Below are 27,009 nucleotides of genomic sequence, written 5' to 3'. Positions count from 1 at the left end.
TTTCACAGCAACCAAGGGAGGGAGGTGGGCATTAGTATCTCCATGTTATAGATGAGAAAGCAGGCTCAGAGAGGTGACTCTGGATGCCACAGCCATAAAGCCGGGGGCAGGGATTGTGCTCTGTACTGAAGACTCAGGCCTCAAGGGCCACAACTGAGATCCTCTTCAATTGGTGATGGCAAAAGCCATGGCCCTGAGGTTTCTGGGGGCTGTTTTGGACCTAAACTACCCCTTCCTGACTCCACTGTACCTTCCTTAGGCCTGGCCAGGGGACCCCATGATCCAAGGCTGGGGTAGAGTTTATGGGGTTGGACACTGACCATCTCAGGGCACCATGTGGTGCAGCCTTGGTTCAAGTATCATGGTCTACTTAGACAGAGAAGCTACTTACGACTGGGAAGACAGCAAAACCCAAGGGTGAGCAGTGGTTTTGAAAACATACAGACCCAAAGTCTAATCCTGGGTTTACAGCTTTCTGGTGTATAGCGAGACACATGGCCTCAGTGAGCCTCCACTTGCTTACCTGTTGAATCAGAATAGCAACCACTTCTTTGTATTTCGAGCTCATTAAATGTCCTTTTGTAAGGCAGTAAAGCTCCGGTGGTGTTTGGCACACAAAAGCAATTAATCTAAGAATTCTATGGCCGCCATCAGTCCTAGTAGCAGCAAAAACACCTCTGATTCCTCACCTCCCTTCCCCCCTTTACAGCCGAATGGTTTTCTAGGGATTCCTCCTGGCCCGCTAACTTCCTCCGGGAAGTGAAAAAAGTTGCACCTAAGAGGGGCACTTAAACTGTCCCCCAGACTCCTGAGAGCATGGGAGCTCAGGGGCCCAGAGAGACAGGGACAGGCCAGGGCCTGCAGCTCAAATCCCGCCCAGAGGCGTGCGCCCTACGGGAGGGTCGGTGACTCAGGGGCGGACGCTGTAGGGCGTCGCTCTTGGTTTAGTAATACAAATCCGCCAGCCGGATATCAGGCCTGGAGGCGCCGCAGCACGAGTGGGCCAGGGTGGGGCAGGGCGGAGGGGTGATGCCCCGTCGGTGAGGGCCCAGATGGGGCTTCGCGCTCGGCACCTTGGGCCCGCGAGAGCCGGCTGGCGCGGGGTCCCGCTGCGAGGACCGCGAAGCCTCCCGGGGCTCTCTTCCGCCGGCACAAGCCCCGCTCGCTTTCCACGCCCACTTCCTCGAGCCCGCTCCCGGCGTCTCCCCTTCCACGGAGCTCCCAGGGGCGAGCCCTAATATCCGACGAAGGGGACCGCCCGCCCTCGCCCCGACGGCCCAGTTCGACAGCAAGCCGGGCCGGGCGGTGCCTCCTCCCGCGTCCCGCGCCTCCCGGCCTGCGTCCCGCCCAAGCAGGACGCCGCCACGCGTGACAGAACCTCCCGCCCCCGCTCCGGCGCCCTACGTGGGGGACGTGCAGGGAGATGCCTGGTTGCGGGGGATTTTGCAGCGTCGCCCGCCCCCTTTCCGGCGCGGGGAGGAGCAGCCACCGCGCCCCCCCGGCCCTGGCCCGGCCGCCACCGCCCGGCGCTGCAGAGGCGCGCGGCAGCCAATGGGCGCCGAGGAGGTGGGCCGACTGGAGGCTGTCACCCTCGCGGGGACGGGAGCGCGGAGACTGGGAGCGCGCAAGCCGCCGCCGCGCCCCGGGTCGTGGGGGAGGAGCCGCCGGAGGAGTAGGAGGAGCCGCGGAGCTGCCGCCCGAGGACCACTGCTCGCCCAGGCTGCGGAGGACAGACGCCGGCCCCAAGCCTGCAGCCCTGCGACCCCGACCGCCAACATGATCGCCGCGCAGCTCCTGGCTTATTACTTCACCGAACTGAAGGATGACCAAGTCAAAAAGGTGAGCCCCCGCCGGTATCGCCGCCCGGCGCTCTGCCCGCAGCGTTGCATTCCGGTATCCGCTCGCCGCCGCAGCCGCCTCCATCCTCCCGCGCCCAGCCTCCTCCAGGCCAGCACTGGTCGGACTGCAGGGCGGTGGGGAAGGCTTCGCCCTTTGATTCTTCCCGTGGCCGTATGTGTGTGTGTTTTGGGGGTGAGGGGAAGACCCCCGAGACTGGGCTGCCTGCTGCAGTGTCCTTGAAACAGGCTGTGGATGTCACATGGGCCCCTGGGCCATGCGGGGAGGTGGGGGCTGGTGGGCTGGTCCGCAGGGCCTGTTTGGTACGGTCCGAGCGTCGTGGGCGGAGGAGCGATCACAGAGATGCTGGGGAGGTGAGCGCGCAGCAGACGGGGGTGCTGGCTGGAGGCCAGGCATCCCATATTTGGGGTTCCCCGTGGAGGGCGTAGGGTGCCCGGGAAAGCTGTCACCCCGGCTCTCCCAATTGTTGTGGCTGCTCCTTAATCTGAAGAGGGGGCGACCCGTGTGGCTTCCTGGAACAGGGAGGAGCGCGGAGGCCACCGGAAACTTTGCTCACAGGCCTCAGGTCTGGAGCGGTATGTCTGAATGGAATTTTTTTATCCCTCTGCGTGACCGCTCTCTTAAGCTGTAATTTCCAGCCAGCGCAGGAAGCTCAAGTAAGAGACTGGTCTTGTGAGTCGGATGGAGGCCTTCACATGTGTGCTTGTGGCATGTGTGTACTTGCACAAGGACACATCTCCCTACCTTGAGGTGTTGCTGTCTTTAACTTCTGTCTTACATAAAATACTGTCTGATGGCAGGTGTTAAAGGTGTATCTCTCCCTTATACCAGCTTTGGCACCAAGTTTTTAAGAAACAGCTGTAGGGAAAGATGCCCGTTGCCAAGCTTGACAGAGTCTCCTGACCCACCCACACCCAGAATGGGTAACATTATTGCTAGGATAAGCTGGGGTGGACAGCAAAGTCAACCTGACTTTGGAGTTCAAACAGGGGAGTACTGCCTACAGGTGAGAGGCAGGAACCACAGGCCTGCAGCCACAGGATGTTCAGTGCTCTTCCTAACCACCCAAGACAGCTCCCTCCTCTGGCACAATAGGCAATAGGTCTGCTAAGGGCAGTGACCTCATCAAGGTCACCCGAGGAGTTAGAGGGAAAGCCAGGGCGGGACCCAGGTCTCTGCCTCCCTCCGCTGGGAACTTGACAGAGGCTCCTCCTGGAAGTCAGCTGAGGGGGTGGTGCAGAGACAAAGGCCTTGGGGATGCTACTTGGATCCTGGATCCTGCACTGAGTGGGGACCAGAGTTGGGTAGTTAGGAGACAGGCCTGGGAATCTGCCATGGTCCCTCATGGCTACAAGTGGCAATGACTATGGAATTGTCAAACCATGGGACTCCTGCTCATTCCCGTGGAACACCCTGGAGCCTCCTGGCCGCCGAGACTGGGGAGCTGTGCATGCCAACTTGTGCATTTCACCAGTTTTCTTCAGTGGTGTTGTGTATCACTGATGTTCTTCCCATTTCACAGTGAGGGATTTAAGGCATAGATGAGTTCACTGCCGTCTCCCTGCACTGATGCCCTCTGTAGCTCAAGACAGCAGATCACTGAGGTGGGGACCTGAATGACCTTGTAAGCTTCCAGCATCCTCCACACCCACCAACATCTGTGTGGCTGCCAGGGGCCAAGTTGGGTTGAGGTTTGGACTGCCGTCAGTGGGACCTATTTTATCAGGCATGCGGTGTCTAGTGTGGCTCCAGAGCCCTCCACTCCTTGTGGGTGGCTTGATTCACCTTCTAGCAACCAGGCTCCTGTAGGCATCTGATTGTGACTTCTGAATCAATTGATCCTCAAGTCCCTCCTCTGAGATTGGCATTCTAAAATTTCCTTCCCACCCTCCTCTGGCATCAGAACCTTGCTAGAGGAGGGTCTTGAGGCCATAGCTTCCACCAGATAATATTATTGGTCAAGGAGAGTCTTAAAAACAAGCTGGCTTTCTTATGCCTCGTGGAAGAGTTCTCAGGTTGCTTTTTATGGGGGAAGTATGTGGATTCCTGCCAGGAGGTTACCTTGGCCTTCATGATGGGCTCTGTGACTCTGCATCCATGAGTGTGGTCCTCAGGAAGCTTCCTGGGCCTCCTGAACATAATAGTGGGCACTTGTTCTGATGGCCTAGTCAGTTTTCCTGGCCCCGACTCATGCAGATCCTGGGAGACTGCATCTGCTCTCCTGGGACTCAGGGCCTTTTAGAGACCAGCTTTTCCCACCCACCACTTACCCTGGGACTCCAAGGTAAGTCCTTCACTTGCAGGACTCCAAGCCCTGTTCTTCTTGCAGGAACTGGGCCCTACCTGCAACCTGATGAGGACCCAGTGAAGACAGCCCCCACCCTGGCTGCACCTGCCAGCGTGGGCAGCCATGATGATTCAGCCCTGCAGGCCCAGGCAGCCTCTGGAGCTCTGGAGACAGCTCTGGCATCCCCCACTAATCCTCACCCATCTTTTTGCCCTTTGGCCTGGGGGTAGGAAGAGGGAAGATGGGGATGGTGCCAGGGAAGATTTGTGGGATTGCTCAGGATACAGAAGTGATCATGAAAAGGTATCATTTCTCTCCCCATTGCCTATGAGACACATCAATAATTCAACTTCATAAATATATCCTGGGTTGAAACGAGCCAAGCATCTGACTTCCCAGCATGGAGTCCCATTTTCCAGACTAGGTCTGCATAATGTTGGATGATGGGGTGTGGTGAAAGGGGTGTCCTGGCATTAGACTGAAGTTAAGTACAAAACATAGACTTCCCTTTTACTCTTCTAGTGCTTTTAGGAGGAAAAGGATGCACGTGTGTGCTTGTAAAAGATTCCATTCATCAGAATCTCAGACATCTGTCAATTCTGCAGCTAGAGCCTGGGTCTTTTGACCTCCAAGTAACTTTCAACATGCCTCTCATCTCACCTGCTTCCTCCACTTGGGTTAGCCATTAAGAGTCCAAAGGAGGGTGAAGGATCACGTAGTGTTCTGTTCTCTTAGGAAAGGAAGATGGGTCCAGCAAGGTCACAACTTGGCCTCTAAAGAAAAACTAGACGTCCTTTCCTCCAGGCTTTTCAGAATGCTTAGCAAATGCCAGTGGATTTTCTCTGGGAGGCATCCCCATGGCCCTAAGGAATTCGCATAAGCAGATGAGCAACGGGTGTGATTTGTCCAGTGGCTGAACCCAGAGTCCTCAGGTGGTTGGCCTAGGAAGGCAGAGGAGAGTATGCTTAGCAGTTAAATGGCTACCAAGTTCTATTTCCTTGGAGCCCATGTATCCCAGTAGCAAAAGCAAGCATTGAAAAAATGCCCATTTCCTTATTGCTCAGGGGTGAGAGAGATGAGCGTTAGAAAATTGTGAAAACTCTCACTTGCACATTTTGATGTGGTGTTATACAAATACCCAGTAAAAGCCTCACTCCCTGGGGAAATCTTCATTTCATAATCCTTGTCCCCCTCTACCTTGGATGTTCCTTGGAGTTCTACCCCCAACTCTACCCCCCCCCCCCAAGAAAATCCCCAACACTTCATTTGGTTTGATAATTTGGGATTGTCGTGAGGGAATAAACTGGGAAAGCGGGTGGGTATAAGGGACTTTCACATCTGGCCGTGCTGTGCTGTCCTCCCACACTCCTCCTGTTTTCTGGAGAAGGCATGGGCAGCTCTCTCCTAAAAGGACTGAACTGTCTCCATGTGTGTCTGCAGTCAGGGGTTCCTGCCTGATGGAATTAGCCACTGGAGTCAGCTCTGAACATGCCTGAGGAGGCCCTGGAGGAGATGCTGGATAGAGAGGCAGCCATACACCTCCGCATCCAGGAGGCAGTCGTGGCTAGACGGCTGGCACCTGCTTATTGATTTGAGGCCTTTTGGAATCAAATCTGATCATGGGAACTCAGTCGTTTCTTCAGAAAATGCTTGAGTCCTTCATTATGTGCTGAGTATTGTGCTAGGCTGGGGTGATGACTATAAACATGGTAGAAATAGACCCTAGTCTCATGGAGTATAAACATTTGCTGTCCTAAGATAAGTGCAATGAGATAGAGTGCTATGAGAGCTATAGGGGCCAGTGCTCAGATCTTGGGTGGGAAATCACTAGCCTAAGAGTTGCTTAAAGCCAGGCTTAGGGAATTCCCTGGTGGTCAAGTGGTTAGCTCTCAGCACTTTCATTGCCAAGGGTCTGGGTTTGATTCCTGGTCAGGGAACTAAGCCGAAAAAAGAAAAAAGAAAAAAAAATCAGACTCTAAATATACAAGTGGAAATATTATACTTAGAAACTTCGTAAGGGAGAGTCAAATGGATAGTTACCAAAATGTAGTTTTGCTTCCTCCTTTTGTAATGGTTTGTTATCACTGAGCATCCCAGAACACCTTCTGCGTACCATATCAGATATCAATTGTGTGTGTAGCTATATGTGTACATATATATATACCTGTCTATATCTAACCATACACACAGACACACTAACATGCATGTGTATGCTTTCATCGGATCTTTCAGAAGCCTCAGTGAGGTTGTCAGGACAGGAAGTATTATCCCTGAGCGTCCCAGGGCAGCTCCCTCCCCCTTGCAGCTCCTCCCCTGGACATCCTGCTGCCTTGTATGGACAGGGGGCAGAGATTTTATTCCCGGTTTAGAAACAGGGACTGACTGGAGGCCCAGAGGAGATAAGTGACTTTCTCAAGCTCTTAGAAAGTCTGGAATGGGGTCCAGAGGGTCATTCTAACTCCCCCTGCTTCTTTCCTTTAGGAGAAAAACCTATCTTTGTTTTTTTAATAATTTAACTTGGAATCTGTATTTTAAATATCTCCCCCACAATCAATACATATGAGTTAATTTTTTATTATGAAATATTCAAGGTGCATAAAAAATATTAACACTAATGTAACAGACACTTGTGTATCCAGTACTCAACTTGAGAAATAACAGACACAGCTACATTTACATTGCAGGCTCAACTGAAACCCCTTCTGTGCCTATCTTCAGTCCCATTCGTTTCTCCTCCCAGAGGTGACCTCTGTCCTGAATTTGAGTCATTTCCTTCATGTTTTAATATTTTTATTACATATCATGTATCCATAAACAGTTTGTAGTGATACTTTATATGGCTTTAACCTTTTTTTTTTTTAATTTTATTTATTTATTTATTATTTTTTGGGGGGTACACCAAGTTCAATCAACTGTTTTTATACACATATCCCCGTGGCTTTAACCTTTTGTAAGTGGTGTGATCCTGCTTGTATCCTTCTGCATCTTGCTTTTTTTTAAGCTCAACCTTGTATATTTGGGATTCTTCCGTGTTGATCCATGTACCTCTGTTTCATCGGTTTAAACTGCTGTGTGCTCTTGCATGTGTGAATACACCAAACTAATTTATCTATTCTTTTGGTGGGCCTTTGAGTTTCTGATTTTTCAAATTATGAACAGTGCCACAGTGATCCTCCTGTACACATATAAGTTGCTCTAGGCTGTGTTTCTAGGACTGAAATTGCTCATTGGAGGAGTGTGTGCATCTTCCCATTTTTAAGATTTTGCCAAATTGCCTCCGTGGTCATGCCAGTTCCCAGTCCAGTCAGAAGTTTGTACAGGTTCCTATGGTTCCATGGCCAACCCCTGGTAGGTTAAAACCTTTAAAAAATTTGGTAATTTTTAAAGAGACTGTTTCTTCCCAGCCATTTCCATTCACGTTACAGCATTTGAACTTGGCTTAAAATTAGTCATTTCCTAATTTACTTTACGAAGGGGAGCCCTTACTGCCAAGTATTACTGAGTGAGGTTGACAGCTCATTGTGAGCAGTGCCCACCCCACTGGCTGTTTGCACAGTGAGGAGGGGGTGGGGGTGGGGGAGTGCAGAAACAGGCGTGTGGGGGTTCTCTGTGTCCCCTTGTGCTCTAGCGTGAATCTGTTAAACTTTTCTGGGAAGTAAAACACACACGTGCACTTTTGCCCACACACACTGTCTTCCTGTAGATCTGACCCGGGCAGGGTTGGGCTTATCAGTCCCCTAAACGTTTCTTTATTAGAGAAAGCTCAAGCCGGCAGCCTCTCTCAGACTATCTTCTGTAAAAGGAGAGGGTGGCTGGTGCCCCCCGCGGCAGGGAAACTGCGATGTGAAGTCTGCAGCCCAGCCCTTTGCAAATGCGGTCCCTGCGGAGGCAGAAAATGTCGGATCACGTTTATCTGATTCCATGCTTGGTTACAGGCTTTCAGACGCTGAGGCCTTGAGGGGAGCTTGGAGGGAAGGGTGCATTGAATGTTACTAGGGGCCTGTCTTTCCTAAATGGGTCTTATTTAATCATCAGTAGTAACAATACTAATTGAAGCCAACATGAATGGCTGTCACATTTGCTGCAGCAAAGGCATTGCATCCCCACAGATCCCCTGTGAGGTGGGTACTCTTATAATCGCCACGTTTGGATGAAGACCCTGAGGCTCAGATATAAACAGAAGAGCCAGCATTCAGACCCATCAGGTCTGCTGGCAGAGTCTCTGCTTTTTTTTTTTTTAAATTGAGAGATGTCACATCCCATAAAACTTACCGTTTTAAAGAGTACAAGTCTGTGGTGTCTAGTACATTCATAAGGTTGTGCAAGCATCACCACCATCTGATTTCAGAACATTTTCATCATGCCCAAAAGAGACCCTCTACCCATTAAGCAGTCACTCCCCTTTGCTCCCATCATGCTGGTATCTACGAATCTACTTTCTTTTTTAAATGGACTTGCTTCATCTGGACATTTCATATGAATGGAATTATATAATATGTGGCCTTTGTGTCTGGTTTCTTTCAGTTAGCATGCTTTCAGGGTTCATTCATACTAAAGCATGTGTGACTACTTCAGTTCTTTTTCTTGCTGAATAATATTCAGTTGTGTCTATATACCACATTTTGTTTATGCATTTGTTAGTCGAGGGACATTTGGGCTGTTTCCACTTTGCGGCTGCTATGATAATGCTGCTGTGAACGGTTTTCTCTTTGTGGACATATGCTTTCATTTCTCTTGGGTATGTGTGTAGCAGTGGAATTGCTGGGGGAGCCCCCGCTTCCATCCACCTGAGGAAGGCAGCATCTTCTTTTAGAAATGAGGAAACTGAGGCCCCCAAGTGGTGAAGTGACTTGCCACATCCACCTCTCATTTTGCTGTTTAGGGAAACAGATTCAAGGAAGGAAAGAAGGGGTGTGCGGGTAGAGCAGAGCTGGGCCCAGGACCCTCCAAATTCCCCCGACTCCCATCTCCCCTCTCTCCCCATCCTCCCCAGCAGGAGCATACTGGCTTGTGCCTGCTCATCCCCACCCCTCCACCCCTCCACCCCCAAGCTGCTCAGTTGTTGACCAACTCCCTCTACTTGGGCAGGAAATTGACCCAATAAAGTCTTTTATAGTGAATGTTAGGGATTTTCTCTGGTTTTCAGATTTCTCTCTGTACCCTTTTCATTTGTCCCCCTGCCTCCACCCTGTTTGCATTTAAAAGAGGACACTTGGGGAGGCCAGTGCTTTTGCCTGCAAGACCTCCTCACGCTCCCTGTAAGGCATTATTATTATTCTAGCTTTCTCTCCCAGCCTCTGCCTGGCCCTGCTGTAAGCAGCTGATTTCCTTGACTGATTGACATGTGGGGTTTCCCTTCAGCCTTGTTATTCAATCTGACCTCGTTTCTCTAATGTCTCTTGGTGCCTTCTGGGACCCTCTCTGGGTGGGTGGGGTGAGTCGAGTAGGAGACTCCAGGCCATCATTGTAAAAAAGACCTCACCTCACATTTGCAAAGTTCTGTTCCACTTTCAAAACACTTTTACATGCTTCATTTAGTGGAGTCCTTCTGGCAAGCTTGGATGTAGATATTTCTTCCTGCATCTTACATGTGGGACAGGCAAGCTTCAGGAAGTGGAACTGATGAGATCTTTGGTGGCCCGAGAACAGAAGGGCTGGAATGAAGACACAGGTCTGTCTGACACTAGCAGGTAGCTCTCCTAGTGTGCTTGCAGATCCAGGACTTTGATCCAGGGCTTCAGGCTTCCAAAGCAGTGTGCATTGCAGTGGGCTCGCAGCGGAAATCATCACTCAGGGCTCCTGATGGAGATGTGATTGGAGTGCTAGAGCCCTGCGTCCAGAACAGAAGCCACCACCACATGTGGCTCTTGAACACTTGCAATGCGGCAAGTCTGGTTTGAGATTTGCTGTTGATCATAAAATGCAGTATTTTGAAGACTTTGTAAGACAAAGATATATAAAATAGCTCATTGAAAATTTAAGAAATATTAATTACATGTGGGGATACTATTTTGGATATATTGGGTTAGATATTATTAAAATTAATTTCACTTTTTTTTTTTTTAATGTGGCTGCTAGAAAATTTTAACTTATATATGTGGCTTGCATTGTATTCCTGCTGGAAGCCCTCTGATAGACAGGGAATTTTATGGCTCAGAAGTTTGGACAGAGGCACTCTGCATTTAAAGCAGTGGGTACCTGGGACTTCCCTGGTGGTCTATTAGTTAAGACTGCGCTCCCAATGCAGGCGACCCAGGTTCGATCCCTGGTCAGGGAACTAGATCCCACATGCCATAACTGCAGGTCCTGCATGCTGCAACTAAGACCCGGCCCACTCAAATAAAATAAATATTAAAAAAAAAAAAAAAGCAATGGGTTCCTGCAGTCCTTGGGCCTCGATTTCCTCATCTATAAAGCCAGGAGGCTGGACTCCATTCTCTCTCAAGGATCCCTCTAGCTAGCTGGGCATCAAGCTCTCTGGGCCTGTTTCCTTATCTCTCAGATGAGGTAATGATTCCTGCTTCATTATCTGGCTATTTATCAAATCAGAGAGTGGATATGGAAACACCTGGAAAATGTACAGAACTGTACAAATGCCAGATGTGACCATCGTTGTTCACCCAGAACACACCTGTAGGCACCTGCAGAGGCATGGTGGGGGAGTGCAGCTTCCTGGATAACAGGAGGTAGGTGGCCAGAGCCCCAAGCCGGGGCAGGGATCCTGGGTACCATTCTGCTTTGCCATCATGGGATTCAGAAAAGCCTGTGTTCTGAGGAATCCACGGTGTCATGGAGCTCCTGTGCCCACCATGTGTGAAGACCAGAGGGCAGTTTTCATCGTTGCTATCTTACTGATGGAAAAACACAGAGGTGGAAGTGACTTGCCCAAGGTTATAGAAGGAATCCGTGTAGCCGGAGCGGGCCTGAGGCCCTTCGCTTTCCAGCCTGGTCTGCTCCTGTCACTGCAGAATTTGTGAGCCTTGGCTCTGGGGTCTGGCTGGTCATAGTGAAAGCAGAGCTGTCCATACTCCGGATCCTCTCTTCCCTCTTGTCTGGAGGCACCTGAGACACTGGGAACTGTGAGTTTGGAGCCTGGCCCTGGCCTAAACCATAGACCATGAGGCCCAGAATGAAGCCTGTTGTTCTTGTCCCGCCACATTCCAGGGCTGTTATGTTCCCCTTGAGGGACCGGGTACCTCCTTTATTTTTAGCTAGTTCAGTGTGACAGCTTTGTTCTTGTCCTGGGCAAGGGCTTGGTCACTCACCAGCAGACAGTGCCTCTTAGCAGGAGCCAAGGTCACCGGGAATACCTTGGGCATGACCTCACGGCCTTCTGTGGTCCCCCTAGCAAGAGGAGCCTGGGGAGGTAGGGAAGGAGCACCGAGGCTGGGGTCTGAAGCCAGAGCCACCCTGGGTGCTGGAAGCTCGGGCCTTTCCCTTGACTGCACGGCCCTGGGTTCCTCCGGTGTAAAATGGGGCTGATAACACTCCCCTGCAAGTGCGCAGCTTGGATTAGGGCAGGTAGAAGTGCCCAACAGAGGCTGTGTCCTTGCTGACTGTTACATCTCAGTTCGCAGAACCTCAGTTTCCTCGTCAAGAATGGGGATCCCGTTTTCCTCCTGATTTGTTGCGGTTAAACAGAAGTGTTGTATGAACAGTCCGTGGTACTTAATAGATGCTCTGTCCATGCTCACTGAAATGGAACTAATAGTTCAGAAGCATCAATAAAATGATAGATAAGACACCGAGAGCTGTGTCTGAATCTTGAAAAAGAGACGGGGAAAGGGAACCTCCCCTTACGGTGTTTCAACGCGCTGAAGGGACCCCTGATACTTTGGGGATATTCACACATACAGCTTTCACTCAGAAGCCTCTAAAGTGGAATTTATTTTCCCAAACACGTTTCCTCTTTCAGATATTCCACAATCTCTGGGAGCCTTGAATAGTGGAGTCTCCTGATTATCAGTAGAGCGTTTATGTCCCCTTGGGCCTTGAGATGCAGATGTGAGGGGAAGTGGGGGATGGAGAGAGCCTGGAACACTCCATCCTTCAGGGAGGGGCTGTTGGCTCCACACAGGGCACCATGAGGCTGAAGTGAGGGGCAGGGGCTGGTGCTGGAGAGGGCTGGGTCATTCAGGGAACAGGAGTCTCCAGCCTTATCTGAGCCAGCAGACCCTTCCGAGAAGACCTCCTGGGTTAGGCGTTGCCAGGGGCCTCCCCGCCCGCCCAGGAGAGCAGCCATGGTGTGGGGGTGGGGGGATGGAGGGACCACAAGGGGCCTGGAAGCATGGCCCCTGCACCCCTGGCCCTCACGGTCTATCTGGAGGCATCCACCATGCACGTGTCGCTGCAGCGCCCAGGAAGGACTCTGATACCGCCTCGTGTCCCCTGGCAGATTGCTCCTACGTAGTGAGCATGAGGGCTGAGGGGATGCTGAGGAGAGCGGCAGCTGGTGCTGGGCGGGTGCATCATGGTATACCCTTCAGAGGAGGTGAGTGTGGAGAAAGGAGCGGAGCGTGGAGAGGCGGTTACAGGCCAAGCCAGCTGAGCGGAGGTGGATCTGCGGGGAAGGACCGTCGGGGTGCAGAAGGCAGGAGGGTGCTGGGAGCAGATGATTCTGGTAGGGAACCCATGGGCTCCAGAATGTCTCTCCTTGTGGCCAGTGCCCTCCCTGCTCAGGGACCAGCAGCCAAAAGCAGAATAGAAAGGTAGGTTCCTTGGGGTTGCCACCCTCAGCAGTGAGGTGGGGCTGGGCAGGCAGGAAGAGGGTTGGACCTGCAGGAGGAGGGCTTAGGATGGCACCCACCACAGCAGAGGGTCCCATCGGGCCAGGTTCTTTGGACTCGCTATGACCTTGTACTTCCTTCCCAGGACCGTGTGAAAGGGGAAATGAGCAGTTCAGATCGCTGGTAGCTGCTGGAGGGTGAACGAGGCCTCCAGAATAATCAGTCTGGAGTGGCGTGCTTTCTGCAAGGCGAGGGAGCCATGCTGCTTCTGCAGTGGATGGAGTGGTGGCATTAATGCCACCCGTGTTCTCACATCTCCCTGCTCTTGGAAGCCCTGGGCCTGGGTTCGCCCTGGGCTGAGCAAGAAAGCTACCAAGCACAGAACCAGGAACTTGGTGTTCACTCCAGTTTTCTTGCTGACCAGTGGTCCCCTTGGCCAATTGAATCACCTCTGTGGCCTCTGATTTTTCCTTAGGGCGTTGGATGTGATGGCACCTGCCCTGCTTCTCTGGACAGGATAGTTTAAGGACCAGCATGTGAAAGTGCTGTACAAAGTAGAGAGGCCTTCATAGGTCAAAGTCAGGTGAAAACGCCCACATTTCAGGTGGAAAGACTGAGGTGCCTACAGGACAGCACCTCAATGGGTGCTGGAGTCTGACGTGGGTGTCTGCACTGCCCAGGCCATGCCGCATCATTGAGCCGGGAGGGTCCTGAGAAAATCTAAGTGTGGCTGTTAGTGTGAGTCTTAGGGGTAGTTCTCAGAGGAAATAAGAGGTGACGTTGAGGGTTCAAGGGAGAAACTGTTTATGAGTCCATTTTTGTAAAATGAAATACACAAAAAACCCAACCCTGTGTGTATGAATGTTTAGGTAGGAAAACTGTGCTAGGACATAAAACTCTATTAGCAGGGATTTCTCTGGGGAGATTGAGGGAAGAACTCAGGTTTTTTACTTTTATGCATTTATGTATTGTTTGATTGAATTTTTTAATAAGTGTATATTACTTATTGTTACCATAACTTACTGTTAGTTTAAAAAAAAAACAAAAACGAACAAAACAATCCAAATGTTTCAGAGGACTTTTGTGAGAATCTTTCATTTGCTATGGTTTCGGGCAAATGACCACCTGCCTTTAGTTTTCTTTACTGCAAAATGGGTCAATAATATTTGGTAATCAATGCATTTCTTTAGGTATTTAGGTAAAAATGAATTAGGGACATGTGATTATAAGTTACAGGAGTGAGGGAAATGGATTCCCTTTTGGTCATTTCGATGGGAGGGTGGGAAAAGTTCGTGGCACATTATTAAAATTCCCCCAGTAGCTGTCTGAGGTGAAAGTTATTATCCCCATTTAAAAGTGAGGCAGTCAAGACTCAGAGAGGTTAGGTAAGTTGTCCAAAGTCACACAGCTAATAAATGGCAGATCCCAGATTTGAACCCAGTTCTCTTCATCCGCAGCCCTGTATTCTTCCCACCATGTGAGAAAGAATAGAAATCTCTAAGGAGAAGCCCAAAACGAGGGGTTATAAGACCTGAAATCTATATCCAGCTGCCACTAACAAAAACCGTGTGACTTTGTGTGAGTCTCAGTTTCCTCGACTATAAAATGGAGATAATGATATCTTTCCTGCCTACTGCCCTGGGTGGTTGTGCCAGGAGAAAGGGAACTTAACGCATTAAGCACCCGCTTCATGCCAGGCACCTGGCATCAGTAAGCCCTTTTCTTTTCTTTCTGTGGTGTCCAGATGGGATAATGTATGTGAAAGTCATGCGCATAAATGACAGGGCCCTCTGCAAGCGTGAGCTCTTACTAAAATAACATTCGTCTTTCCTGAGTCAGTCTCCCTTAAGAAAGAGAAGTGAATCTGATGTTGAAATCTCTGCCCCGCCCTTACGAGCCCTTCTTAGCTCTTCAGCACCAGTTCCCCCGTTTCCTCTGCCTGTGCTCAGCAGCTGCAGTCACACCGGTCGCGCTGCCTGGTTCTTGATCCTCACAGAAGAGCGGACCAGAGAGGGAGTGAAAATTTTCCATGGCTGTGCCCCCTCCCACAGGGGGTCAGAGTGCCCGGGTCACCAGTGGTTACAGTGCCTCCTGCCACGACTGGCCTGTCCACTTGGGCATGTCCAGTCTTGAATTGTTTTCTCGTGCGTGTCTGTTGGGAGCGGGAGGTGGGGCTGGGGTCGGGCACAGAAATGTGTGAGTTTAGACCAGTGTGGGGCCAACTGGGTTCTTTCACTGGCTGGTGGGCTCTGGGCCAGCGGGGCTTGGTGAGGCTGTGTTCTCTTCAGACATCTCCTGCCTCTGCTGAGTTCCTGCTTCTGGAGCTGCTGAGAGCTTCCGGGCCCGCTTGGTCTGCAGGAAGGACAGCCCAGGACCAGTATTAGGGCACCAGTGCCTGTCCTGTGCAGCTGACTTGGCTCCCGCCCTTGGGAGAAAGGCTTTTCCCCTCGGGGGGTGAAAAATGCCCTGGGGGCTGGACAGGGGCCTCGTCAGTCTAGTCTGAGCCGAGAGCCTGCGGGACCCAGCTCAGTGTGTGGTGTCTGGGACCCTGGCACCTCCTCCGTTTCCCTCCCAGTCTGACTGAGCCCTGCCTGCTCGTGTCAGACACCACGTGTGAAAGGGAGCTCTCGAGAGCTGAGGGGGTTCCTATCACAGACTCCTGGGAGCCTCTCTCTATCTGTGACAGATATCCTACAACAGATGTTCCAAAGGCTTGCAGCTCGAGGCCCACCGGGAGAGGTGCTATGCCCTCCTGTCACCGTAATGTCGGGCTGGGGGTTGGAGGCACAGGTGGGATTCTTTGGGCAGCAGCGTTGGGCCAGAGCAGCAGAGTCTGGAGGCAGTGTCCTAAGAAGAGAGGAAGGATTGTGGAAATGTGAGACGGAGGGAGAAGGGGGGAAGAAAAGATCTGGAGGTACCATGGAGAGGGGCCGGAAGTAGAAATGCTGAAAGGACCACAGACTTTGGGCAAACCCCCCAAAGCCAGAAGTTGTCCCCCGGCCCTGCATGCCTCCTCCATGTCTCCCCTGCTGGGCTTCTGGGCCCACCTTCTGTAGGAAAGGCCACTCTTATACTGGGGTTCTTGCAGAGATCCGAAGCAAACAGGCAGGAGGACACCCTTCCTTTCCACCTCCCTCCACCCACCACCTGTTGCCAGCTTCTTTCCCAGGTGGACGGGGCAGCCCGGCCAGCTGCCAGGCAGGGCTAGTCTGATGAACGAGAGGAAAGAGGCCCCTTGTTTAGGGAGGTGCTGGGCACTCTGGGCCCCTGGGAATATTCTTCAGGTGTCTCTTGACGTGTGCTTTGCTCCAGTGCTTCCTGGTCTGCTTAAAGGGCCACGGTCCATATGGTGTGGGTCTGCTGAGCCCTGCACCAGGTGGGCCTGCCTGGCTGGGCAGTGTTGGGGGGTACCTGTAGCCCAGCCCCAGGATCTGTGCTGGTTCAAAGGCCCCTCCTGAGCTCCTCAGAATCAGAAGGGTGCCCCTCGGCGGCTTCTCATGCATCTGAGATCCAGGAGACGTCGAAGACTTCAGAGTTCCAGCTCTGCCCTAAGCTGTACCCTCTTTCTGGCCGCAATTTCCACGTCTCCTCTGAGAGGAGTTGTACCACGTGATGACTCATGAACCTGAACCAGAGGGGGAAAGTCCTCCTCCCTTCCATGCTTGGGGGCCAGGTTGTCTTCTATGTCCCCAGCCTGCTTTCTTGTTTGAGCTTCTCAGCTCTATTTGGCTTTGATTGGCTGTTCTAAGACGTCGGGCTTCTGGGATCACTGTCCCTATGCTGAGCTGCGCCTTGAGTTAGGAGGCAGGCTGGCTATGGAGCCCTTCTTTTTCTAGAAGCTTCTCCCTGGAAAAATCTCAGCAGCTTTGCTTGGGCCTGATCTCTGCACACCAGTGGGGACTGGCCTTCCCCAAAGGATGGGGACGGTTGTAGGGAGAGTGTTAGACTTGGAGGTATGAGACCTGACTGCCCTGGCTGTGTGCTTTGAAGTAATGGCTCAGCTTCTTGGAGCCTCAGTTTCTACAACTGTAAAATGGGGATTAAGAATGTCCCCCTGACAGGGTCATTTTGAAGGTTAAATGACATACTGGATGTGAAAGCACTTGATATACCATAAACCTTGATATAAAGTATTATTCTAGCATCTGGCATTCATTAAATTCCTCTTTTGTGCCAGGCGATTGGGCAGTTCCAAAGGTCTGTTCGACGTGTTTCCTTTCCCTGGGGAACTCATGCGTTATCAGAGGAGATAGGCATGTCTGTAGACAGGTAATGGTGATGTAGCGTGAGGAGTGTGGTAGTGGAAACATGTCCAAACGCCGGAGCAGCGCCGGGACTGTGACTGCTCTGCTCCTGCTTACCCGTCCGCTCCCCAGCACACAGCTCGGTCTTTCTGAAACACGTCTCACCGTGAATACTCAGCAGAGTCACATTTAGGGTCTAAATTTGTTCACCTGGTTTATAAGGCCCCGCACAGCTTAGCTCCTGGCAGTCTTTCCAGCTGCTTCACTTCTTGCACTGTGTGCTCCATCATCACACAGACCACCTGCCCTCCCTCGTCTTTGGCCTTCACACATGCTCTTGCTTGTTCCTGGATGCACTCTCTGACATCACCCCCATGGCCTTCTCCGGCTTGTGCTCAGTAGCTCCCCCCCCAATCTGCCTCTGTAGCTGCTCACACACGCGTGACTGCCTCTCCCGCTAGCACGTGGGCGTGATGACAGCAAAGGCTGCTGATGGGCACTGACAGCCTTGGGGGTAGCACGGAGCATGTCTCCTCCTGGAGCTGTTTTCTGCCCATTTCTGTTTCAGCTCTCGGTGGTTTCTGATTGTCCTTCTCCGTGTTGCTCTATCATAAAGGGGAAAGGAAAAGGTGGTTGCGGTACAAGAGATGGGGGTGGAGGTAGGGTTGTCTCTGGCCGCAGAGGACACTGGGGGACTCCTGCCAGTGCCCCGACTGTCTGTGAGACAGGAGACAGGCAGGGCCTGGGGAACGTGAGGCATGGAGTCCAGAGCGAGAAGGCTGCTCAGGACCAAAATATGCAGAGATGACCCAGGACTGTGGACTCTGTGTCCTTGAGTCGGACATTTCCAGCCACCCTGAAAAGTAAGCATGAGATGCCATTCTCAGAAGCAAATCAGCATTAAAGGTCTTTTCAGCTTCTTTGGGTCATAAATCTGTCTCTCCATCCACTGGGAGCTTGCCATGTGTGAGGCTGCTTGTGAGGCACCAGGAGGTCAAGGTGGATGGGGCAGACACTGTCAAGGTGACAGGTGTAGAATGCAGTGATCCAGGCTGGACCATGCGGAGAGATCAGTGCTGAGCGAGGCATTATCTGCACCCTGAGGGGCTTGGACATCTGCAGGAGGAGGTGACGTGATTTGAACCTTAAAGGGGAGGTGAGATTGGAGTAGCTGGGAAGAGAAGAAAGAACATTTCAATAGGAGAGCCTGGGCGCCTCCCAGGAATGGCAGAGGTGGTTTGGCTGGAGTTCAGAGAGCCTGGAGCCACATCTGCAGAGTGTAGGCGCCTCGGACATGGGAGGCATTGCAAGGTTTTGAGCAGAGAAATGAAGTAACCCGGGTCCCAGTTTAAGAAGGTGAAATGTGGCTGTGGTGTAGAGGATGGCTTGAAAGGGAGAGAAACTGAAGATTGAAAACCATTGCAGTGAATGCATCAGGAGTCAGGAATCTGGGCACATGGTTATTGGGGTTTCCTAAGGCAGGGAGTGCCAGAAAGAATGAATGGTGAGACCGAGAGACTTCCGGTGAACTCCACGGGGTCAGGCACCATGAGGACAGGTGTCTAGCCAAGAGCCAGACATGTCGTAGGCGCTCAGTAAATACTTTTTGAGAGAGTCAGCAGGAAGATAGTATGAAGAAAGAACCACAAATGACAACAAGGGGGCCTGAGGGTAGGAGCCCGGGATCCTTGAGGAGAGTGGGGAGCTCAGGAAGAGGAGCAGGTTGGTTCAGTCCTGTTGAGTTGGGAGTGGTTGATCAGGAGGTATGGGCACTTGGGCCCCAGCACACGGGCCTGGGAACTTGGGGTGTCCCATGCCTTCTGTAGTGAGGTGGTGAGGTTAAGGTCTCTGTGCTCTGGGTCTGCAGCCCCATGTTCTGAAGGGCTCCAGCCCTTCGCCTGCCATTTTGACCTACGTACAAGTCAGGCCTAAGGAAACCCACCAGCATCACTGCCTCACGGTACTAATAGTAGCTGATGTTTATTGAGCACTTTCTGTGTTCTAAGTGCTTCTCTGTCTCCTTTGATGTTATAGCATTCTGTGAGTTAGATGCTATTTATCATCTTGGTTTTTTAGTTGAGGAAACTGAAATTCACACAGCTCTTAAGTGATGGAGCTGGGATTTGAACCCCAGGTGGATGTCTCTGGAGCCCTTGGTCTGTGGCGTTGCCATTCACGTGAGGATGAGCCAGCCACCTCTCATGAAGGGAAGGAGTCATGTGGAGGCTTAAGGTGCCTCTGGCATGTACTCAGGAATTGAAGGGCAGCTTCTGTATAATATTCAAGGGTTGGAAGGGACCTTGGAGGTGTCGGGTTCATTTTACAGGGGAGGAACTGGGGCTCAGAGCATTTGCAAGCCTGCTCTGAGTGACATGGTCGATGGCAGTTGAATGATGGGCCAGCATGGGTGTTCCAGTGCCCGTCGGAGCGGGATTGTCTTAGGCAGGCGGGTACCTCACCCTGCCTGCCCTGTCCTTCTCCAGCCAGACTTGAGCTGAAACAGCCTTCCTCAGCCTTGGCCTCACTTTCTTTCCTTCTCATCCTTCCCCTAGATTGACAAGTATCTCTATGCCATGCGGCTCTCCGATGAAACTCTGTTAGATATCATGGCTCGTTTCAGAAAGGAGATGAAGAATGGCCTCTCCAGGGATTTTAATCCAACAGCCACAGTCAAGATGTTGCCAACGTTTGTAAGGTCCATTCCCGATGGTTCAGGTGAGTGTCTCACCCAGAGATTGGGCTCTGAGGGCTGAATGCTCTGTGAAACCATCCCTCTAACTTTCATTCATTTGTTCATTCATTCATTCACTCACTCACTCACTCATCCAATTATTCATCCATTCACCATTCCATCCATCTGTTCTCCCATCCATCCATTCATCTACCCATCCATCAATCCAGTGTATGTCTGTTGAGATCCTACCATGTGCTAGGGGATGACATGGTTGGACCAGGCTGACCTGCCCTCATCGGCCTGACTGTCTAGTGACTTGTGATAAGAAAGTGTAGTGTTTATGGATCTTACAAATGCTGTGTGAATTACTCTTATGTCTCCAGAATATGAAAGACTCCAGAGCAAATGAAGAGTTCATACTAGGAGCATCTCTCCATCAGGGCACCAAGGCCTCCCTTTAGTATCCCAGATAAGTAGCAATCCTAGCAGCCAGGTGGGTCTCAGACTCAGAGGAGAGATTTAAGTTCCCATTTGAACAAATTGCGTAGATGCTGAGTCAGGGTAGCACCCTCAAGCAGAGAAATGGCGAGAGGAATAGGATTGGAAAAAAAAAATTATGCTGTTGGTCTACATCACGTGGCTCGTGCCCCACAGTGGGGACTTGGGGGCTCCCTGAGGATCGTCAGTACCCCACCCTAGGAGTGGCCTCAGCCTCTGCACTTGGAGGAGTGGAGGCTGTGAGGGCACCGTCTGGCCTTGGCCTGCTCAGCAGAGGTCCTTCTGTCTGGCTGACCCAGGGATGGGGTGGGTGCTGTGCCTGCCCTGGCTTAGTGCACGCACAGGAATCCCGCTCTGAGCCACATTCTGTGCTCTAGGCTGGGGTTTGTCTGCTGTGTGATAGGGAGGGAGAGAGATTATGAAAGTCAAGTTTCTCTTGGGGCTGTGAGTACACACCCCGAAAGTATAGCCCTTACAACACTCCTGCTATTGTGTTTCTTCCCTACTCTGGAGGCTCATTTAAGGCTGCGATGTGGGGCATCTGATATGCTGCCTACAAAATGGACATCAGGAAAACTGCAGCTGTTGCAGGTGGTGTGTATGAGGGATGGGTGAGTGCACGGCTTGTTGGAGCAACTGGCTGCGGCGGGAAGGTCCTGCTGTGCCTGCAGCCGGCCTTTAAAGTCCTGAATGAGATTGGGACACCTAGGAAAGGCATGTGCTCTGTTTGCCCTGTGGCCACAGGTGGAGTTTATTTCACACACACACATTGGTACTTATATTTCTGATATTTCTTATGGTTTAAAATCTACTCCACTTTTATCCTTTTGTTTTCCTTGAGGTCTTGGTGACCAGCAGTTTGGGTTTTTTTATGACTGCCGAAGAGGTTCTGGCCATCAAAGTGACCAGACCATGGTGTCCCCTGGGGTTTGTTCTGATGTCTCTGGCTTTGTAATTCGCTCCTGCTTTCTCCCAGCCCCGAATGTTACCCACATCCAGGAGCATTTGCGCCTTCATAGGGTTAGCCAAGTTCTATAGGAGAGGTGTGGCTGTGCCTGCTGTCAGATGAGAGAAGAGCAAGGGGAGGTGAGGTGGGGTGGGCAGCCCCCCAGGGCCCCTGCTCTGGCTTTGCTTGGAGAGCTCAGAAGGATGCCTGATGCCCGAGGGGCACCTGATCCTGTGTGATTGGCCCAGAGCTGGCACATCCCATGAGAGATGCCTTCCCTTTCCTTCTGAATGCTGCCTGCAAGCCAGCTCCCCTTCTCAGGACCAAGTGTCAACAGGGGGTGCCCCCCTGTCACATACCGTTTCCAGGGTTGATGGGCTCAAAGTGTGATCCATAGATACTAGCAATCTAGCCATTTGTTCCCATTAGCTACTCTTTAAAACAGGGCCCCAAACTCTTTCTCATTTGGGAAAAGCAACATTCTGTAGCCCCCTCGTAGAGATTCAAAGCAGACACCAACATACTACAGGCCCTGGGCAGTCCTGCAGGAGAGAAACCTGTTTAACCTGCGACCTGCCTTTTCCCCAAACCTGTTTGATCTTTCCTCCCAACATTTATTACTCTGTTGAATATGTATTTTGAGATACTTTTTTGTTGGAGTGCTCTGAAATCAGCAATTCTTTGTACAATAGTTGCATCTTTAAATAATTTTCAAAAGCATTTTTTTCTCTCTTTGTATTACATAAAATAATGATGTGTCCACAATCAATGGTGTCTTAAAAGTGATGACATATGTGGTAATAGGCCCATGTTGGGAAACACTGTCCTAGGGTTTGTGGAACTGGCGCCAGCAGCCTGGACCCCATGCCGCCTTTTGAGCCTCTCTCGTCTCCAGTGTGGATGGGGCCAAATGTTTAGGGCCTCTTGGGAGCACAGAACAGTTCTGAGAACAGAAGGAGGAGGAGGAGGAGGAGGTGAAACCAAAGGCCTGAACCACAAGGACCCACCCTCCTATGCATGAGGCCCTGGGCCCCCCCCACCACCCCCACACGCACACAGAGCCCTTCCCCTACCCCGCCCACCTCTGCCCTCCCTGGTGACTGTTTCTTCCACCCTGTGTTGGTTTCCAAGGCTGCTGTAATGAAGTACCATGAACTGGGTGGCTTTAAACAAGAGTGAATTGTCTCACAGTTCTGGAAGCTAGAATTCCAAAATCAAGATGTCAGTAGGGCTGTGCTTTTTCTGAGACACTGGGTGAAATCTTTCCTTGCCTCTTCCTAGCTTCTGGTGGTGGCTGTCAATCCTTGGTGTTCCTTGGCTTGTAGCTGCATCTCTCCAATCTCTGCCTCTGTTGTCACATGGCATTTTCCTCTTATAAGGGTACCAGTCAGATTAGGACCCACACTCATGACCTCCTCTTAACTTGATTATATCTATAAAGACCCTATTTCCAAATAAGGCCACATTTACAGGTAGCCAGGGTACCCTGGTATGTAGGACTTCTGCATATCTTTTGGGGGGACACTGTGCAACCCATAATATACCCTATAGCTCTTCTCCCTGTGACTGTTCCTAATATTCATGGGTGGGCTCAGGTCATGTGCCCAGGGGCCCACACTCCCCTTGATATGGTCCCTACAGCCCCACACAAACATTGACATTGATGCCAAGGCCTTGGATACCTGACCCCAGTCCAGTGCCTGCTCCTTTGTGACAGAAGTGCCTCCAACCAGAAGGTCCCCTGGAGTAGCTGGAATGTGGGTCTCCTTCATAGTAAACCATGGTGCCAGTCCCTTTTCGAAATGTTAATTACTACTTCAACTGTGTAATTAGTCAGCGACAGAATTAGTGGTAATCCCAAACCACCAAAGGATAAATTGGACTCACTGCGGTGGAGAGATGCTCCTGCCCCTCAAGTGGTGACTTCCAAGTCAGAGGGAGAAACAAACCTTTCCTTTCCCGCTGACCTTGGCCCTGATGACTGGACTCAAAGTTTTGAAACTCTACTGATTTTTTGGAAATGTTATCAGCCTATTTTTATTAATTTTTCCCCTTTTGACGATTTTTATGGGCAGTGGTTTTTCTTTAATTGCTCTCCAGTAATCTATACATTAGGTTTTAAAAAAAAGCAAACCCTGAAGTGGCTTTTAGCTGCTGCATATCCTTTTTAGAGTGGGAAAGGTATGAATAATACATAACGAAGAAAGATATTGAAGCCTTTTTACGCTGATGACTTGGCTAAACAGAAACCCCTCTTCAGAGCTGCCCAGTCTCCGGGGATAGCTGCCCACCTGTGTCCAGCCTCCCTCAGAAGGCCTGGCCGACACTGTGTCTCACTTGTGAAACCTCCCTTTTTTCCCCTCTTTTCATGTATCACTCAGGATATTGTATCAATAAATACCAGTTAGATCATAAACTTCTCAAGGGTATATTGAGTCGAACATTTCCTTGTTTCTGCTGCCTGGTTCCTAGCATGCTCTTTATACAAAGGATACGTTAAAAATGTTTGATTTGTGATGTGGTCACAGTTAAATTCAGGGGGCTGAAAATATACTACTTTCCAGCCAAAGGAAGGAAAATATTTCCTTTTTTCCACCGCATTCAAGCTGGTCACTTACCTTTCTGTGTCTGTTTCCTTATCTGGGAAGGTGGTTGGATTATCTCAGAAATTCTCTTCTTCCATGAAGTCTCCTGGGCCTCTAGCGTTCTGGTTGGGTTTGATGAAGGTGTAAGATCTCATCAACCAGCTGGATTGTGGACAGGAGGGAAGGCTTTGTGTCTCATGTACAGCATTAATTCATGGAGCAGGGCACAGGGAGGCATTTCATGAAAGCAGAGTTTTTGTTTGCCTTGTATTCCAGCGCAGGTCTCGACTCAAGAGAGACATCTGTCCCCGTGTTTGTTTTCCATTATTTGGTGGTAATAATGGCTGTCATTAGAAAGTGGAGAGTTGCCAGGGGCCCTTCAGATGTTTTGTTTAATGAACCTTCTCTAGAAGAGCAGTTCTTCTGGCTTCAGTGGAAGTGGGAAATGTGGGACAAAGTCTCAGCAGTGGCAGGCAGGAAGGTTGAGGCCAAAGATTTGAAGAGGAAGTTAGAGGGAAGCCAACTGCTGCAAAAAGAGGCTGAACTTGAACTTAAAGGAAAAAATAAAATAAAATAGAAACCCAGACCACTGGATTAATCTCTGGCTCTGCTGCTTATTATTTGTGCGACCTTGGAGAAGTCACTTAACTTCTCTAAGCCTCCATTTCCTCATCTGTAAAATGGGTGTGACGGTCCTGCCCTGCCTGCCTCACAAGGCTGTTAAGAGGATCAGGTGAAAGTGCTTTGGAAGCTGTAAACTACCATGAGACTTACCGCAGGGCATTGTTCTCCTGATCATCATTGTAACTTAACTGACTTTGTAGGAATTCTTTGGGAAGCCCCTTCCTAACTGATGCGGCCAAAGGACCCCCACCCATCAGACCTAAATGTATAGGTCTAGCCCTGGAGGAGTCAGAGCTTGTCAGAATTTACTGGCATCCCTGTGATGTTATGGGGGAGGAGGCAGAACAAAGGGGGAAGCAAAGGCAGGCTGTCGCACCGGTACTGCAGTACATAATGTGAGCCCACAGACTGCTGCTCTGGTGGCTCTACAGCGGGGTGACTGGGCCCCACAGTTCTGAATGGCGGAACCAACTGATATAAAGGGGAGGGTAGATCCTCTATGGAGCGTGAGTTGGTGTCTGGGGGACTCATTCCCTGCTAAAGAATATTGAACCCAGAAGCCTCTGGCTGTAACTGAAAGAAATCTAACTCAAAGTTGTATAAGCAAGAAAGGGAACTCTAGGTTCACATAACTGGGAAGTGTAGTTGTAAGTTGGCTTCTGTAACCGGGGACTCATTTGTCTCTTCTTCTTTCTGTGTCTGTGTTGGCCTCAGCCTCAGGCCACCACTCCCTTAAGGTGGCAGACACAGCACAGGCAGCCCTAGCTGACACCTCACCTCAGACCTAGAGGTCCCAGAGGTGGTCTTGGAGAGGGTCATGATTGGCTGGCGTGGATCACGTGCCCATCCTGAACCAATCATGATGGCCAAAGTGGGGGTTTCTGGATGCTCTTGGGTCCCATTGGTTCCCCTGGAGCTGGAGCAGGCCGTCAGCCCCACCCCCAACTCAGATGAAAAATGGAAAGGGTAGTTATCTAAAGAGACGCCAGACAGCAAACAAAGCTTACCAGAAATCGTGCCGCCCTTGCCAGAAGTCATTCCTTGGTGTCCTTTGCCTGGCAGAGGATGGGACTGAACAGACCACGTACTTAACCCAGGTAGTTCTTACTGAACTAGCAGCAAACACGTACTGATTTGCCTGCTGTGTGCAGGACTCAGCACTGGGGGAGGGAGGTAAGCATGTTAAATTTGTCCTTGCCTTCAAATTGTTTATCATCCAGCTGAGGAAGATAAGACATGTACATGAAAAATAATGAGCATCCCAGTATTTGCAAGTCCATGAGTGACTGAGGAAAGGGAAGGGCCCTGGCCTTGCCGCAGGTGTGACTATGAGCAAGTCATTGCCTGGTGTGGTTGGAGCTTCCTTATCCATAAACTGAGAAGGTGAGTTAATATTTGTCCCTTATTTCCTGAGCTGCAAATGTGATTTACAGAAGAGATGCCAACTGCCGTTTCTTTTAGCAATCACAAACGCACCCTGGAATCAGGGTCACTGCTCAAGGGAGGATCAAGAGCTGCATTGGGCTTGATAGTGACCTCTTGTAAAATGCTTTCAGGGAAAGGCCCCCTCAAATCCATCAACTCACACTAGCAGGTGTGTGGAGTATCCAGTATTCAGCATTGTCCTAACATCTCAAGGCCACCTTTCTGGTCTTCTTCTCTACCCTAACTCCCTAGAACCCTGTTGGCTTGTGCTTGGTGTTTGTTTGTTTGTTTTTTAAATGGCAGTGGGAGGCTGGGATGGGGCAGGGATCTTGCAGAGCTGCAGAAGTGTGGGCCAGCCCCATGCACCCTAAGGCCAGGTTCCTTCCCGACCTAGAGGCAGCGGAGAGCATTTTCACTGATCCTGCTTGAAAACTTCAAGCCCAGGTCCTGCAAAGGTGCCGCCTGAAAGCTGATCCCTTCCTGCAATGAAGGGCTGAAAGCTCTTACCTGTTGTATGTTGTCACTGACGCCAGTAAGCAGGAGATGTCCCCCGCCATCACCTGGAACTTGAGCACAAGAACCTGCTTTTACTTAGGCCTTTGATTCAACTGAAAATGAGACTTTTGACCTGGCTGGCAACTGAAAAATTTCCCAAGCTGTTTTTTTTAAGTTATGATGAAAGCCAGTGTAAAACATGAAATAAATAAATGTTTTTTTTTTTTTTTTTTTACAAAACATTAAAGCAGTAAATAAGCTAATTAAATAAAAATGTTAACAAAATAAAAAGCACCCGTATTTTCATCCTTGCATGGTGTTTGCTTTTGTGCCTGTTATTTCCCTATGCACGAGCAGTTTATAATTGTTTACCAAGAGGAGTTTTCATTATCTTCGCTAAAGAACAAAGCAAAAGAACAAATTCAAAAGCCGCAAAGAATCATGGATGTTGACGAGCCCCCGAAGAGAGGTGTGGCCGTTCCTGATGTGCTGAAGTCTCACTCTGATGCTGTCCTTGGGGATCCTTGTCCCCGAGGTCTGTCCAGGAGGCGGTTGTAGCCAAAGGTTATGAATTTGGGCTTTGGATTCGGATTCTGGCTCTGTCACTTACTGGCTGTGTCCTTGGGCAAATTACCTAACCCCTCCCAG

General features: G+C 50.6%; 1 protein-coding gene across 2 annotated transcripts in view; it reads left to right on the top strand.

Moving 5' to 3' along the window:
* The first annotated feature begins 1,505 nt into the window (after positions 1–1,505).
* Positions 1,506–27,009, top strand: part of HK1 (hexokinase 1) — a 68,294-nt gene continuing 42,790 nt past the window's right edge. Inside the window, exons 1-2 of one of the 2 annotated variants that reach the window (XR_009053812.1) lie at positions 1,506–1,839; positions 19,667–19,829. Coding sequence is in view for 1 of the 2 variants with exons in the window: in XM_057735681.1 (XP_057591664.1) it covers positions 1,552–1,839; positions 19,667–19,829 (451 nt within the window). In the remaining variant the exon portion in view is untranslated. The remainder of the gene's footprint in view (positions 1,840–19,666; positions 19,830–27,009) is intronic. The other variant, XM_057735681.1, reaches the window with a different exon arrangement.

This window comes from Hippopotamus amphibius, chromosome 5, assembly GCF_030028045.1.
Source record: "Hippopotamus amphibius kiboko isolate mHipAmp2 chromosome 5, mHipAmp2.hap2, whole genome shotgun sequence".
Lineage (NCBI taxonomy): Eukaryota > Metazoa > Chordata > Mammalia > Artiodactyla > Hippopotamidae > Hippopotamus > Hippopotamus amphibius.
The sequence above is the reverse complement of the archived record's forward strand: the minus strand, read 5'-3'. Positions and strand labels throughout refer to the sequence as shown.